This window comes from Salvelinus fontinalis, chromosome 24 (genome assembly GCF_029448725.1).
Source record: "Salvelinus fontinalis isolate EN_2023a chromosome 24, ASM2944872v1, whole genome shotgun sequence".
In the NCBI taxonomy this organism is placed as follows: domain Eukaryota; kingdom Metazoa; phylum Chordata; class Actinopteri; order Salmoniformes; family Salmonidae; genus Salvelinus; species Salvelinus fontinalis.
In genome coordinates, this window is record NC_074688.1 from 43,803,543 (window position 1) to 43,818,517 (window position 14,975).

The 14,975-nt window shown below is 43.3% G+C and overlaps 1 protein-coding gene across 2 annotated transcripts in view; it reads left to right on the forward strand.

The window, feature by feature from the left end:
* The window catches only part of LOC129822463 (F-BAR and double SH3 domains protein 2-like), a 100,079-nt gene that overhangs the window by 55,571 nt on the left and 29,533 nt on the right, over positions 1-14,975 (forward strand). Inside the window, exon 11 of one of the 2 annotated variants that reach the window (XM_055880758.1) lies at positions 2,440-2,514. The exons of the other annotated variant lie outside the window; for it this stretch is intronic. Coding sequence (XP_055736733.1) covers positions 2,440-2,514 — 75 coding nt within the window. The remainder of the gene's footprint in view (positions 1-2,439; positions 2,515-14,975) is intronic. 2 annotated transcript variants of the gene reach the window in all.

Genomic DNA, 14,975 nt, shown 5'->3' on the forward strand with positions numbered 1-14,975 from the left:
GCGCCCGACCAGTTCACATGCACGACAGATATATGAAATAACATCGTAAATTGGGTCTTACTATTGCTGGTCTTTCATCAGAATGTTGATCAAGGTGTCCTTAGTCCTGATGAGTCGTTCAATCCATTCACAATGGCAACCTCCCCTCTTCATTTAGCCTGGGTACTGGTCGACTGGCACGGTCCATGTCCAAAGTTAAAAAACTCAAAGAACGGAACACGGCAAAACTCCCGAAAAAATTCTAATAATCTGATTAAACTATATTGAAAAAACATACATTACGGTGATATGGTCACATGTATCAAACAAACTTCGACACGGAGATAGTTTTCATCCGTAACGTCAGCATAACAAAAGACAATGGCACCTCTGAAAACGCGCATCTCAGAAACCGGAAGTTGTCGGTCACGCTAAAGAAATAGGTCTTATTTCACGTCAGTACAAGATAAACAAAAAATTTCTCCTCTGACGTCTTCCAGACACCCAGAGGAAGAAGAAGGAAGTGTGTTTCGGGTCATAGGTCGCGTGACCATATATAGGCAGAGCTTTGAAGCGAGCATACACATCTTGCAATCTTCTTCAGGCTCAGGGAAAGTGCTGTGAAATGACCTGTGTTTGACTCAGAGACAAAATTGGAACGGTTTTAGAAACCATAGCTTGTTTTCTATCCAATGGCATATGGTTATATGCATATAGTAACAGCAATAATTGAATAAGAGGCAGTTTAATCTGTAGAGGCAATTATGCTAATGCGAAACAGCACCCCCTGTATTCTCAAGAAGTTAACACTGAGTACGTTTACTTGTACATTAATAAATGAACAATCCGATTATGGCAGTAGGCTGAGTATGGCATTACTCATGTAAACACCTTACTCTGCTTATCTTAATCGGCGTCAGGTCAAAATCAAAATAAGCCTATGCTGATTAAAACACCTGGTTTTCTAAACAATATTTAAAATGATTAGGACATGTAAACAGCTTAATGGGCGTTCCAGCAGTGTATGTGATCTGAGCATGTTCCAGCACCAGCCAAGAGAGCCTCCCTCTTTGTGAAGTGAAGTGAGTTTGGAACAACTGAATGTATAGGTCTTAGAAGTAGTTTTCACGTACAAACTTTAGATGTCCGAACTCAGAATCAAATATGCTTCCCAAAAATAACATGTTCATTGTGGTAGAATGTTTATGAAGATAGGAGATGTTCTGCATTTATCAGAGTGACATCAGGTCTCCTGATCTCAGATGTGTTCATGTAAACAGGATTATTAGGGGAACATTTCTTCTTACAAAGCATGTAAACGTTTTAAACAAACTATTATATTAACCTGACTATCCACAATAATGACATTATTGTGTGCATGTGACCGTACTCACTGTCTCTGTGCCTTCACATGTTGAAACAGTCCTTCTGTAAACCAATCTGTTAAGTCTGTAGTCTCTGTCTTAGTGTCTTGTTCCACTGCTCTATAACACCTACAGTCAGTGTTTGACTTGGTAAAACAGGAAGTCCACAATACTGTTGAGTTAATATTCTATAAGAGGAACAGGAAGTCCACAATACTGTTGAGTTAATATTCTATAAGAGGAACAGGAAGTCCACAATACTGTTGAGTTAATATTCTATAAGAGGAACAGGAAGTCCACAATACTGTTGAGTTAATATTCTATAAGAGGAACAGGAAGTCCACAATACTGTTGAGTTAATATTCTATAAGAGGACTAGGAAGTCCACAATACTGTTGAGTTAATATTCTATAAGAGGAACAGGAAGTCCACAATACTGTTGAGTTAATATTTTATAAGAGGAACAGGAAGTCCACAATACTCTTGAGTTAATATTCTATAAGAGGAACAGGAAGTCCACAATACTGTTGAGTTAATATTCTATAAGTGGAACAGGAAGTCCACAATACTGTTGAGTTAATATTCTATAAGAGGAACAGGAAGTCCACAATACTCTTGAGTTAATATTCTATAAGAGGAACAGGAAGTCCACAATACTGTTGAGTTAATATTCTATAAGTGGAACAGGAAGTCCACAATACTGTTGAGTTAATATTCTATAAGAGGAACAGGAAGTCCACAATACTCTTGAGTTAATATTCTATAAGAGGAACAGGAAGTCCACAATACTGTTGAGTTAATATTCTATAAGAGGAACAGGAAGTCCACAATACTGTTGAGTTAATATTCTACAAGAGGAACAGGAAGTCAAGCAGTAGAACATGAGGTGTTGGTACTCTGCTCTGGTGAGCTCCTTCCCAAGTCAAGCACTGAATACAGTACATGCGTGTCTCTCTCTCTACAAACTATTTTCCCTTCATTGTCTTTCTCCTCCAAACCTTTTCAACCTTGGCTAACTCTTTCTCTCCTAACTATTTCCACTAACGTCTATCTGTGTGTGCTTGATCGCGCGCGTGTGTGTGTGTGTGTGTGTCAGACTCTGAGCTCGGTGCAGAAGTTGGTGGACATTGAGCCTTCGCCCATCAGTGTCATGAGGATGACGCTGGCACAGGTAGACCTAACCACTAGTCTCTACCCACCAAGTCACCTCCAACCATCTAGAGGTATAACATGACCCTGATGCAGGTAGACCTAACCACTAGTCTCTACCCACCAAGTCACCTCCAACCATCTAGAGGTATAACATGACCCTGATGCAGGTAGACCTAACCACTAGTCTCTACCCACCAAGTCACCTCCAACCATCTAGAGGTATAACATGACCCTGACACAGGTAGACCTAACCACTAGTCTCTACCCACCAAGTCACCTCCAACCATCTAGAGGTATAACATGACCCTGATGCAGGTAGACCTAACCACTAGTCTCTACCCACCAAGTCACCTCCAACCATCTAGAGGTATAACATGACCCTGGCACAGGTAGACCTAACCACTAGTCTCTACCCACCAAGTCACCTCCAACCATCTAGAGGTATAACATGACCCTGATGCAGGTAGACCTAACCACTAGTCTCTACCCACCAAGTCACCTCCAACCATCTAGAGGTATAACATGACCCTGGCACAGGTAGACCTAACCACTAGTCTCTACCCACCAAGTCACCTCCAACCATCTAGAGGTATAACATGACCCTGATGCAGGTAGACCTAACCACTAGTCTCTACCCACCAAGTCACCTCCAATCATCTAGAGGTATAACATGACCCTGACACAGGTAGACCTAACCACTAGTCTCTACCCACCAAGTCACCTCCAATCATCTAGAGGTATAACATGACCCTGACACAGGTAGACCTAACCACTAGTCTCTACCCACCAAGTCACCTCCAACCATCTAGAGGTATAACATGACCCTGATGCAGGTAGACCTAACCACTAGTCTCTACCCACCAAGTCACCTCCAATCATCTAGAGGTATAACATGACCCTGACACAGGTAGACCTAACCACTAGTCTCTACCCACCAAGTCATCTCCAACCATCTAGCATCTAGAGGTATAACATGACCCTGATGCAGGTAGACCTAACCACTAGTCTCTACCCACCAAGTCACCTCCAATCATCTAGAGGTATAACATGACCCTGGCACAGGTAGACCTAACCACTAGTCTCTACCCACCAAGTCACCTCCAACCATCTAGAGGTATAACATGACCCTGGCACAGGTAGACCTAACCACTAGTCTCTACCCACCAAGTCACCTCCAACCATCTAGAGGTATAACATGACCCTGATGCAGGTAGACCTAACCACTAGTCTCTACCCACCAAGTCACCTCCAATCATCTAGAGGTATAACATGACCCTGATGCAGGTAGACCTAACCACTAGTCTCTACCCACCAAGTCACCTCCAATCATCTAGAGGTATAACATGACCCTGATGCAGGTAGACCTAACCACTAGTCTCTACCCACCAAGTCACCTCCAACCATCTAGAGGTATAACATGACCCTGATGCAGGTAGACCTAACCACTAGTCTCTACCCACCAAGTCACCTCCAACCATCTAGAGGTATAACATGACCCTGGCACAGGTAGACCTAACCACTAGTCTCTACCCACCAAGTCATCTCCAATCATCTATCATCTAGAGGTATAACATGACCCTGACACAGGTAGACCTAACCACTAGTCTCTACCCACCAAGTCACCTCCAACCATCTAGAGGTATAACATGACCCTGATGCAGGTAGACCTAACCACTAGTCTCTACCCACCAAGTCACCTCCAATCATCTAGAGGTATAACATGACCCTGACACAGGTAGACCTAACCACTAGTCTCTACCCACCAAGTCACCTCCAATCATCTAGAGGTATAACATGACCCTGACACAGGTAGACCTAACCACTAGTCTCTACCCACCAAGTCATCTCCAACCATCTAGCATCTAGAGGTATAACATGACCCTGATGCAGGTAGACCTAACCACTAGTCTCTACCCACCAAGTCACCTCCAATCATCTAGAGGTATAACATGACCCTGGCACAGGTAGACCTAACCACTAGTCTCTACCCACCAAGTCACCTCCAACCATCTAGAGGTATAACATGACCCTGGCACAGGTAGACCTAACCACTAGTCTCTACCCACCAAGTCACCTCCAACCATCTAGAGGTATAACATGACCCTGATGCAGGTAGACCTAACCACTAGTCTCTACCCACCAAGTCACCTCCAATCATCTAGAGGTATAACATGACCCTGATGCAGGTAGACCTAACCACTAGTCTCTACCCACCAAGTCACCTCCAATCATCTAGAGGTATAACATGACCCTGATGCAGGTAGACCTAACCACTAGTCTCTACCCACCAAGTCACCTCCAACCATCTAGAGGTATAACATGACCCTGGCACAGGTAGACCTAACCACTAGTCTCTACCCACCAAGTCACCTCCAACCATCTAGAGGTATAACATGACCCTGACACAGGTAGACCTAACCACTAGTCTCTACCCACCAAGTCACCTCCAACCATCTAGAGGTATAACATGACCCTGGCACAGGTAGACCTAACCACTAGTCTCTACCCACCAAGTCACCTCCAACCATCTAGCATCTAGAGGTATAACATGACCCTGACACAGGTAGACCTAACCACTAGTCTCTACCCACCAAGTCACCTCCAGCCATCTAGAGGTATAACATGACCCTGGCACAGGTAGACCTAACCACTAGTCTCTACCCACCAAGTCACCTCCAGCCATCTAGAGGTATAACATGACCCTGACACAGGTAGACCTAACCACTAGTCTCTACCCACCAAGTCACCTCCAACCATCTAGAGGTATAACATGACCCTGGCTGCTGCATGCCAACCATGTCTGTTCCACTATAACTATAACCACAACCATGTCTGTTCCATGTCCACTATAACCACAACCATGGCTGTTCCACTATAACCACAACCATGTCTGTTCCACTATAACCACAACCATGTCTGTTCCACTATAACTATAACCACAACCATGTCTGTTCCATGTCTGTTCCACTATAACTATAACCACAACCATGTCTGTTCCACTATAACTATAACCACAACTATGGCTGTTCCACTATAACCACAACCATGTCTGTTCCACTATAACTATAACCACAACCATGGCTGTTCCACTATAACTATAACCATGTCTGTTCCACTATAACTATAACCACAACCATGGCTGTTCCACTATAACTATAACCATGTCTGTTCCACTATAACTATAACCACAACCATGGCTGTTCCACTATAACTATAACCACAACCATGTCTGTTCCACTATAACTATAACCACAACCATGGCTGTTCCACTATAACCACAACCATGTCTGTTCCACTATAACTATAACCACAACCATGTCTGTTCCATGTCTGTTCCACTATAACTATAACCACAACCATGTCTGTTCCACTATAACCACAACCATGTCTGTTCCACTATAACTATAACCACAACCATGGCTGTTCCACTATAACCACAACCATGGCTGTTCCACTATAACCACAACCATGTCTGTTCCACTACAACCACAACCATGTCTGTTCCACTATAACTATAACCACAACCATGGCTGTTCCACTATAACCACAACCATGTCTGTTCCACTATAACCACAACCATGGCTGTTCCACTATAACTATAACCACAACCATGGCTGTTCCACTATAACCACAACCATGTCTGTTCCACTATAACCACAACCATGTCTGTTCCACTATAACTATAACCACAACCATGGCTGTTCCACTATAACTATAACCACAACCATGTCTGTTCCACTATAACCACAACCATGTCTGTTCCACTATAACCACAACCATGTCTGTTCCACTATAACTATAACCACAACCATGTCTGTTCCACTATAACTATAACCACAACCATGGCTGTTCCACTATAACTATAACCATGTCTGTTCCATGTCTGTTCCACTTTTATTTATTTTATTTATTTAACCTTTATTTAACCAGGTAGGCAAATTGAGAACACGTTCTCATTTACAATTGCGACCTGGCCAAGCTAAAGCAGAGCAGTTCGACACATACAACAACACATAGTTACACATGGAGTAAAAACAAACATATAGTCAATAATACAGTGGAAAAAAAATAAGTCTATATACAATGTGAGCAAGTGAGGTGAGATAAGGGAGGTGAAGGCAAACAGATATATTTTTTAAATAAATAAAAATATAAAAAGGCCATGGAGGCGAAGTGAGTACAACACAGCAAGTAAAATAAAAACTAAAAAAAAACACTGGAATGGTGGTTTGCATTGGAAGAAAGTGCAAAGTAGAGACAGAAATAATGGGGTGCAAAGGAGCAAAATAAATTAATAAATAAATACAGTAGGTAAAGAGGTAGTTGTTTGGGCTAAATTGTAGATGGGTTATGTACAGGTGCAGTAATCTATGAGCTGCTCTGACAGCTGGTGCTTAAAGCTAGTGAGGGAGATAGGTGTTTCCAGTTTCAGAGATTTTTGTAGTTCGTTCCAGTCATTGGCAGCAGAGAACTGGAAGGAGAGGCGTCCAAAGGAAGAATTGGTTTTGGGGGTGACTAGAGAGATATACCTGCTGGAGCGCGTGCTACAGGTAGGTGCTGCTATGGTGACCAGCGAGCTGAGATAAGGGGGGACTTTACCTAGCAGGGTCTTGTAGATGACCTGGAACCAGTGGGTTTGGCGACGAGTATGAAGCGAGGGCCAGCCAACGAGAGTGTACAGGTCGCAGTGGTGGGTAGTATATGGGGCTTTGGTGACAAAACGGATGGCACTGTGATAGACTGCATCCAATTTATTGAGTAGGGTTTTGGAGGCTATTTTGTAAATGACATCACCGAAGTCGAGGATTGGTAGGATGGTCAGTTTTACAAGGGTATGTTTGGCAGCATGAGTAAAGGATGCTTTGTTGCGGAATAGGAAGCCAATTCTAGATTTGACTTTGGATTGGAGATGTTTGATGTGGGTCTGGAAGGAGAGTTTACAGTCTAACCAGACACCTAGGTATTTGTAGTTGTCCACATATTCTAAGTCAGAGCCGTCCAAAGTAGTGATGTTGGACAGGCGGGCAGGAGCAGGCAGCGATCGGTTGAAGAGCATGCATTTGGTTTTACTTGTATTTAAGAGCAGTTGGAGGCCACGGAAGGAGAGTTGTATGGCATTGAAGCTCGCCTGGAGGGTTGTTAACACAGTGTCAAAAGAAGGGCCAGAAGTATACAGAATAGTGTCGTCTGCGTAGAGGTGGATCAGAGAATCACCAGCAGCAAGAGCGACATCATTGATGTAAACAGAGAAGAGAGTCGGTCCAAGAATTGAACCCTGTGGCATCCCCATAGAGACTGCCAGAGGCCCGGACAACAGACCCTCCGATTTGACACACTGAACTCTATCAGAGAAGTAGTTGGTGAACCAGGCGAGGCAATCATTAGAGAAACCAAGGCTGTCGAGTCTGCCAATGAGGATGTGGTGATTGACAGAGTCAAAAGCCTTGGCCAGGTCAATGAATACGGCTGCACAGTATTGTTTCCTATCGATGGCGGTTACGATATCGTTTATGACCTTGAGCGTGGCTGAGGTGCACCCATGACCAGCTCTGAAACCAGATTGCATAGCGGAGAAGGTGTGGTGTGATTCGAAATGGTCGGTAATCTATAACTATAACCACAACCATGTCTGTTCCACTATAACCACAACCATGTCTGTTCCACTATAACCACAACCATGTCTGTTCCACTATAACCACAACCATGTCTGTTCCACTATAACCACAACCATGTCTGTTCCACTATAACCACTACCATGTCTGTTCCACTATAACCACAACCATGTCTGTTCCACTATAACTATAACCACAACCATGGCTGTTCCACTATAACCACAACCATGTCTGTTCCACTATAACTATAACCACAACCATGGCTGTTCCACTATAACCACTACCATGGCTGTTCCACTATAACCACAACCATGTCTGTTCCACTATAACTATAACCATGGCTGTTCCACTACAACCACAGCCATGTCTGTTCCACTACAACCACAACCATGTCTGTTCCACTATAACCACAACCATGTCTGTTCCACTATAACCACAACCATGGCTGTTCCACTATAACCACAACCATGTCTGTTCCACTATAACTATAACCATGGCTGTTCCACTACAACCACAACCATGTCTGTTCCACTACAACCACAACCATGGCTGTTCCACTATAACCACAACCATGGCTGTTCCACTATAACCACAACCATGGCTGTTCCACTACAACTATAACCACAACCATGGCTGTTCCACTCTAACCACAACCATGGCTGTTCCACTATAACCACTACCATGTCTGTTCCACTATAACCACAACCATGTCTGTTCCACTATAACCACAACCATGGCTGTTCCACTATAACCACAACCATGTCTGTTCCACTATAACCACAACCATGGCTGTTCCACTATAACTATAACCACAACCATGTCTGTTCCACTATAACCACAACCATGGCTGTTCCACTATAACTATAACCACAACCATGTCTGTTCCACTATAACCACAACCATGGCTGTTCCACTATAACTATAACCACAACCATGGCTGTTCCACTATAACTATAACCACAACCATGTCTGTTCCACTATAACCACAACCATGTCTGTTCCACTATAACCACAACCATGTCTGTTCCACTATAACTATAACCACAACCATGTCTGTTCCACTACAACCACAACCATGGCTGTTCCACTACAACTATAACCACAACCATGGCTGTTCCACTATAACCACAGCCATGGCTGTTCCACTACAACCACAACCATGTCTGTTCCACTATAACCACAACCATGTCTGTTCCACTATAACCACAACCATGTCTGTTCCACTATAACTATAACCACAACCATGTCTGTTCCACTATAACCACTACCATGTCTGTTCCATGTCTGTTCTACTATAACTATAACCACAACCATGTCTGTTCCACTATAACCACTACCATGTCTGTTCCACTATAACCACAACCATGGCTGTTCCACTATAACCACAACCATGGCTGTTCCACTATAACCACAACCATGTCTGTTCCACTATAACCACAACAATGGCTGTTCCACTATAACTATAACCACAACCATGTCTGTTCCACTATAACCACAACCATGGCTGTTCCACTATAACTATAACCACAACCATGGCTGTTCCACTATAACCACAACCATGGCTGTTCCACTATAACCACAACCATGTCTGTTCCACTATAACCACAACCATGGCTATTCCACTATAACTATAACCACAACCATGTCTGTTCCACTACAACCACAACCATGGCTGTTCCACTACAACTATAACCACAACCATGGCTGTTCCACTATAACCACAACCATGGCTGTTCCACTATAACTATAACCACAACCATGGCTGTTCCACTATAACCACAACCATGGCTGTTCCACTATAACCACAACCATGTCTGTTCCACTATAACCACAACCATGTCTGTTCCACTATAACCACAACCATGTCTGTTCCACTATAACCAGAACCATGGCTGTTCCACTATAACCACAACCATGGCTGTTCCACTATAACTATAACCACAACCATGTCTGTTCCACTATAACCACAACCATGGCTGTTCCACTATAACCACAACCATGTCTGTTCCATGTCTGTTCCACTTTTATTTATTTAACCTTTATTTAACCAGGTAGGCAAATTGAGAACACGTTCTCATTTACAATTGCGACCTGGCCAAGATAAAGCAGAGCAGTTCGACACATACAACAACACATAGTTACACATGGAGTAAAAACAAACATATAGTCAATAATACAGTGGAAAAAAAATAAGTCTATATACAATGTGAGCAAGTGAGGTGAGATAAGGGAGGTGAAGGCAAACAGATATATTTTTTAAATAAATAAAAATATAAAAAGGCCATGGAGGCGAAGTGAGTACAACACAGCAAGTAAAATAAAAACTAAAAAAAAACACTGGAATGGTTGGTTTGCATTGGAAGAAAGTGCAAAGTAGAGACAGAAATAATGGGGTGCAAAGGAGCAAAATAAATTAATAAATAAATACAGTAGGTAAAGAGGTAGTTGTTTGGGCTAAATTGTAGATGGGTTATGTACAGGTGCAGTAATCTATGAGCTGCTCTGACAGCTGGTGCTTAAAGCTAGTGAGGGAGATAGGTGTTTCCAGTTTCAGAGATTTTTGTAGTTCGTTCCAGTCATTGGCAGCAGAGAACTGGAAGGAGAGGCGTCCAAAGGAAGAATTGGTTTTGGGGGTGACTAGAGAGATATACCTGCTGGAGCGCGTGCTACAGGTAGGTGCTGCTATGGTGACCAGCGAGCTGAGATAAGGGGGGACTTTACCTAGCAGGGTCTTGTAGATGACCTGGAACCAGTGGGTTTGGCGACGAGTATGAAGCGAGGGCCAGCCAACGAGAGTGTACAGGTCGCAGTGGTGGGTAGTATATGGGGCTTTGGTGACAAAACGGATGGCACTGTGATAGACTGCATCCAATTTATTGAGTAGGGTTTTGGAGGCTATTTTGTAAATGACATCACCGAAGTCGAGGATTGGTAGGATGGTCAGTTTTACAAGGGTATGTTTGGCAGCATGAGTAAAGGATGCTTTGTTGCGGAATAGGAAGCCAATTCTAGATTTGACTTTGGATTGGAGATGTTTGATGTGGGTCTGGAAGGAGAGTTTACAGTCTAACCAGACACCTAGGTATTTGTAGTTGTCCACATATTCTAAGTCAGAGCCGTCCAAAGTAGTGATGTTGGACAGGCGGGCAGGAGCAGGCAGCGATCGGTTGAAGAGCATGCATTTGGTTTTACTTGTATTTAAGAGCAGTTGGAGGCCACGGAAGGAGAGTTGTATGGCATTGAAGCTCGCCTGGAGGGTTGTTAACACAGTGTCAAAAGAAGGGCCAGAAGTATACAGAATAGTGTCGTCTGCGTAGAGGTGGATCAGAGAATCACCAGCAGCAAGAGCGACATCATTGATGTAAACAGAGAAGAGAGTCGGTCCAAGAATTGAACCCTGTGGCATCCCCATAGAGACTGCCAGAGGCCCGGACAACAGACCCTCCGATTTGACACACTGAACTCTATCAGAGAAGTAGTTGGTGAACCAGGCGAGGCAATCATTAGAGAAACCAAGGCTGTCGAGTCTGCCAATGAGGATGTGGTGATTGACAGAGTCAAAAGCCTTGGCCAGGTCAATGAATACGGCTGCACAGTATTGTTTCCTATCGATGGCGGTTACGATATCGTTTATGACCTTGAGCGTGGCTGAGGTGCACCCATGACCAGCTCTGAAACCAGATTGCATAGCGGAGAAGGTGTGGTGTGATTCGAAATGGTCGGTAATCTATAACTATAACCACAACCATGTCTGTTCCACTATAACCACAACCATGTCTGTTCCACTATAACCACAACCATGTCTGTTCCACTATAACCACAACCATGTCTGTTCCACTATAACCACTACCATGTCTGTTCCACTATAACCACAACCATGTCTGTTCCACTATAACTATAACCACAACCATGGCTGTTCCACTATAACCACAACCATGTCTGTTCCACTATAACTATAACCACAACCATGGCTGTTCCACTATAACCACTACCATGGCTGTTCCACTATAACCACAACCATGTCTGTTCCACTACAACCACAACCATGTCTGTTCCACTATAACCACAACCATGTCTGTTCCACTATAACCACAACCATGTCTGTTCCACTATAACTATAACCACAACCATGTCTGTTCCACTATAACCACAACCATGTCTGTTCCACTATAACCACAACCATGTCTGTTCCACTATAACCACAACCATGTCTGTTCCACTACAATTATAACCACAACCATGGCTGTTCCACTATAACTATAACCACAACCATGTCTGTTCCACTATAACCACAACCATGTCTGTTCCACTACAACTATAACCACAACCATGGCTGTTCCACTATAACTATAACCACTACCATGGCTGTTCCACTACAACCACAACCATGGCTGTTCCACTACAACTATAACCACAACCATGTCTGTTCCACTACAACCACAACCATGGCTGTTCCACTACAACTATAACCACAACCATGGCTGTTCCACTATAACCTCAACCATGGCTGTTCCACTACAACTATAACCACAACCATGGCTGTTCCACTATAACCACAACCATGTCTGTTCCACTATAACTATAACCACAACCATGGCTGTTCCACTATAACCACAACCATGTCTGTTCCACTATAACCACTACCATGGCTGTTCCACTATAACCACAACCATGTCTGTTCCACTACAACCACAACCATGGCTGTTCCACTATAACCACAACCATGTCTGTTCCACTATAACTATAACCACAACCATGTCTGTTCCACTATAACCACAACCATGGCTGTTCCACTATAACTATAACCACAACCATGTCTGTTCCACTATAACCACAACCATGTCTGTTCCACTATAACTATAACCACAACCATGTCTGTTCCACTATAACCACAACCATGTCTGTTCAACTATAACTATAACCACAACCATGTCTGTTCCACTACAACCACAACCATGTCTGTTCCACTATAACCACAACCATGTCTGTTCCACTATAACCACAACCATGTCTGTTCCACTATAACCACAACCATGTCTGTTCCACTATAACTATAACCACAACCATGTCTGTTCCACTATAACCACAACCATGTCTGTTCCACTATAACCACTACCATGTCTGTTCCACTACAACTATAACCACAACCATGGCTGTTCCACTATAACTATAACCACATCCATGTCTCTTCCACTATAACCACAACCATGTCTGTTCCACTATAACTATAACCACAACCATGTCTCTTCCACTATAACCACAACCATGTCTGTTCCACTATAACCACAACCATGTCTGTTCCACTATAACTATAACCACAACCATGTCTGTTCCACTACAACCACAACCATGGCTGTTCCACTATAACTATAACCACAACCATGTCTGTTCCACTATAACCACAACCATGTCTGTTCCACTACAACTATAACCACAACCATGTCTGTTCCACTATAACCACAACCATGTCTGTTCCACTACAACTATAACCACAACCATGTCTGTTCCACTACAACTATAACCACAACCATGGCTGTTCCACTACAACTATAACCACAACCATGTCTGTTCCACTATAACCACAACCATGTCTGTTCCACTATAACCACAACCATGGCTGTTCCACTATAACCACAACCATGTCTGTTCCACTATAACTATAACCACAACCATGTCTGTTCCACTATAACTATAACCACAACCATGTCTGTTCCACTATAACCACAACCATGTCTGTTCCACTATAACCACAACCATGGCTGTTCAACTATAACTATAACCACAACCATGTCTGTTCCACTACAACTATAACCACAACCATGGCTGTTCCACTACAACTATAACCACAACCATGTCTGTTCCACTATAACCACAACCATGTCTGTTCCACTATAACCACAACCATGGCTGTTCCACTATAACCACAACCATGTCTGTTCCACTATAACCACAACCATGTCTGTTCCACTATAACTATAACCACAACCATGTCTGTTCCACTATAACCACAACCATGTCTGTTCCACTATAACCACAACCATGGCTGTTCAACTATAACTATAACCACAACCATGTCTGTTCCACTATAACCACAACCATGGCTGTTCCACTATAACTATAACCACAACCATGTCTGTTCCACTATAACCACAACCATGTCTGTTCAACTATAACTATAACCACAACCATGTCTGTTCCACTACAACCACAACCATGTCTGTTCCACTATAACCACAACCATGTCTGTTCCACTATAACCACAACCATGTCTGTTCCACTATAACCACAACCATGTCTGTTCCACTATAACCACAACCATGTCTGTTCCACTATAACCACTACCATGTCTGTTCCACTACAACTATAACCACAACCATGGCTGTTCCACTATAACTATAACCACAACCATGTCTGTTCCACTATAACCACTACCATGTCTGTTCCACTATAACCACAACCATGTCTGTTCCACTACAACTATAACCACAACCATGTCTGTTCAACTATAACTATAACCACTACCATGTCTGTTCCACTACAACCACTACCATGTCTGTTCCACTATAACCACAACCATGTCTGTTCCATGTCTGTTCCACTATAACCACAACCATGTCTGTTCCACTATAACCACAACCATGGCTGTTTTCCTGTGAACATAAACATGAACATGGCTGTAACATGACTGCTGCTGTAGTGTCATGACCGTTACATTCTACCCATCACATGCTGTCATGGCCGATGGCTGTTGAACCATGACGGTCGGTTCACCATGATGACCGCTTCACAATTAGCATGCTGTTGAAGAGCTGTTACCACCAAGACCAAGGTTGTTGAACCATGACCACCAATAGTGTGTAGTCTCTGC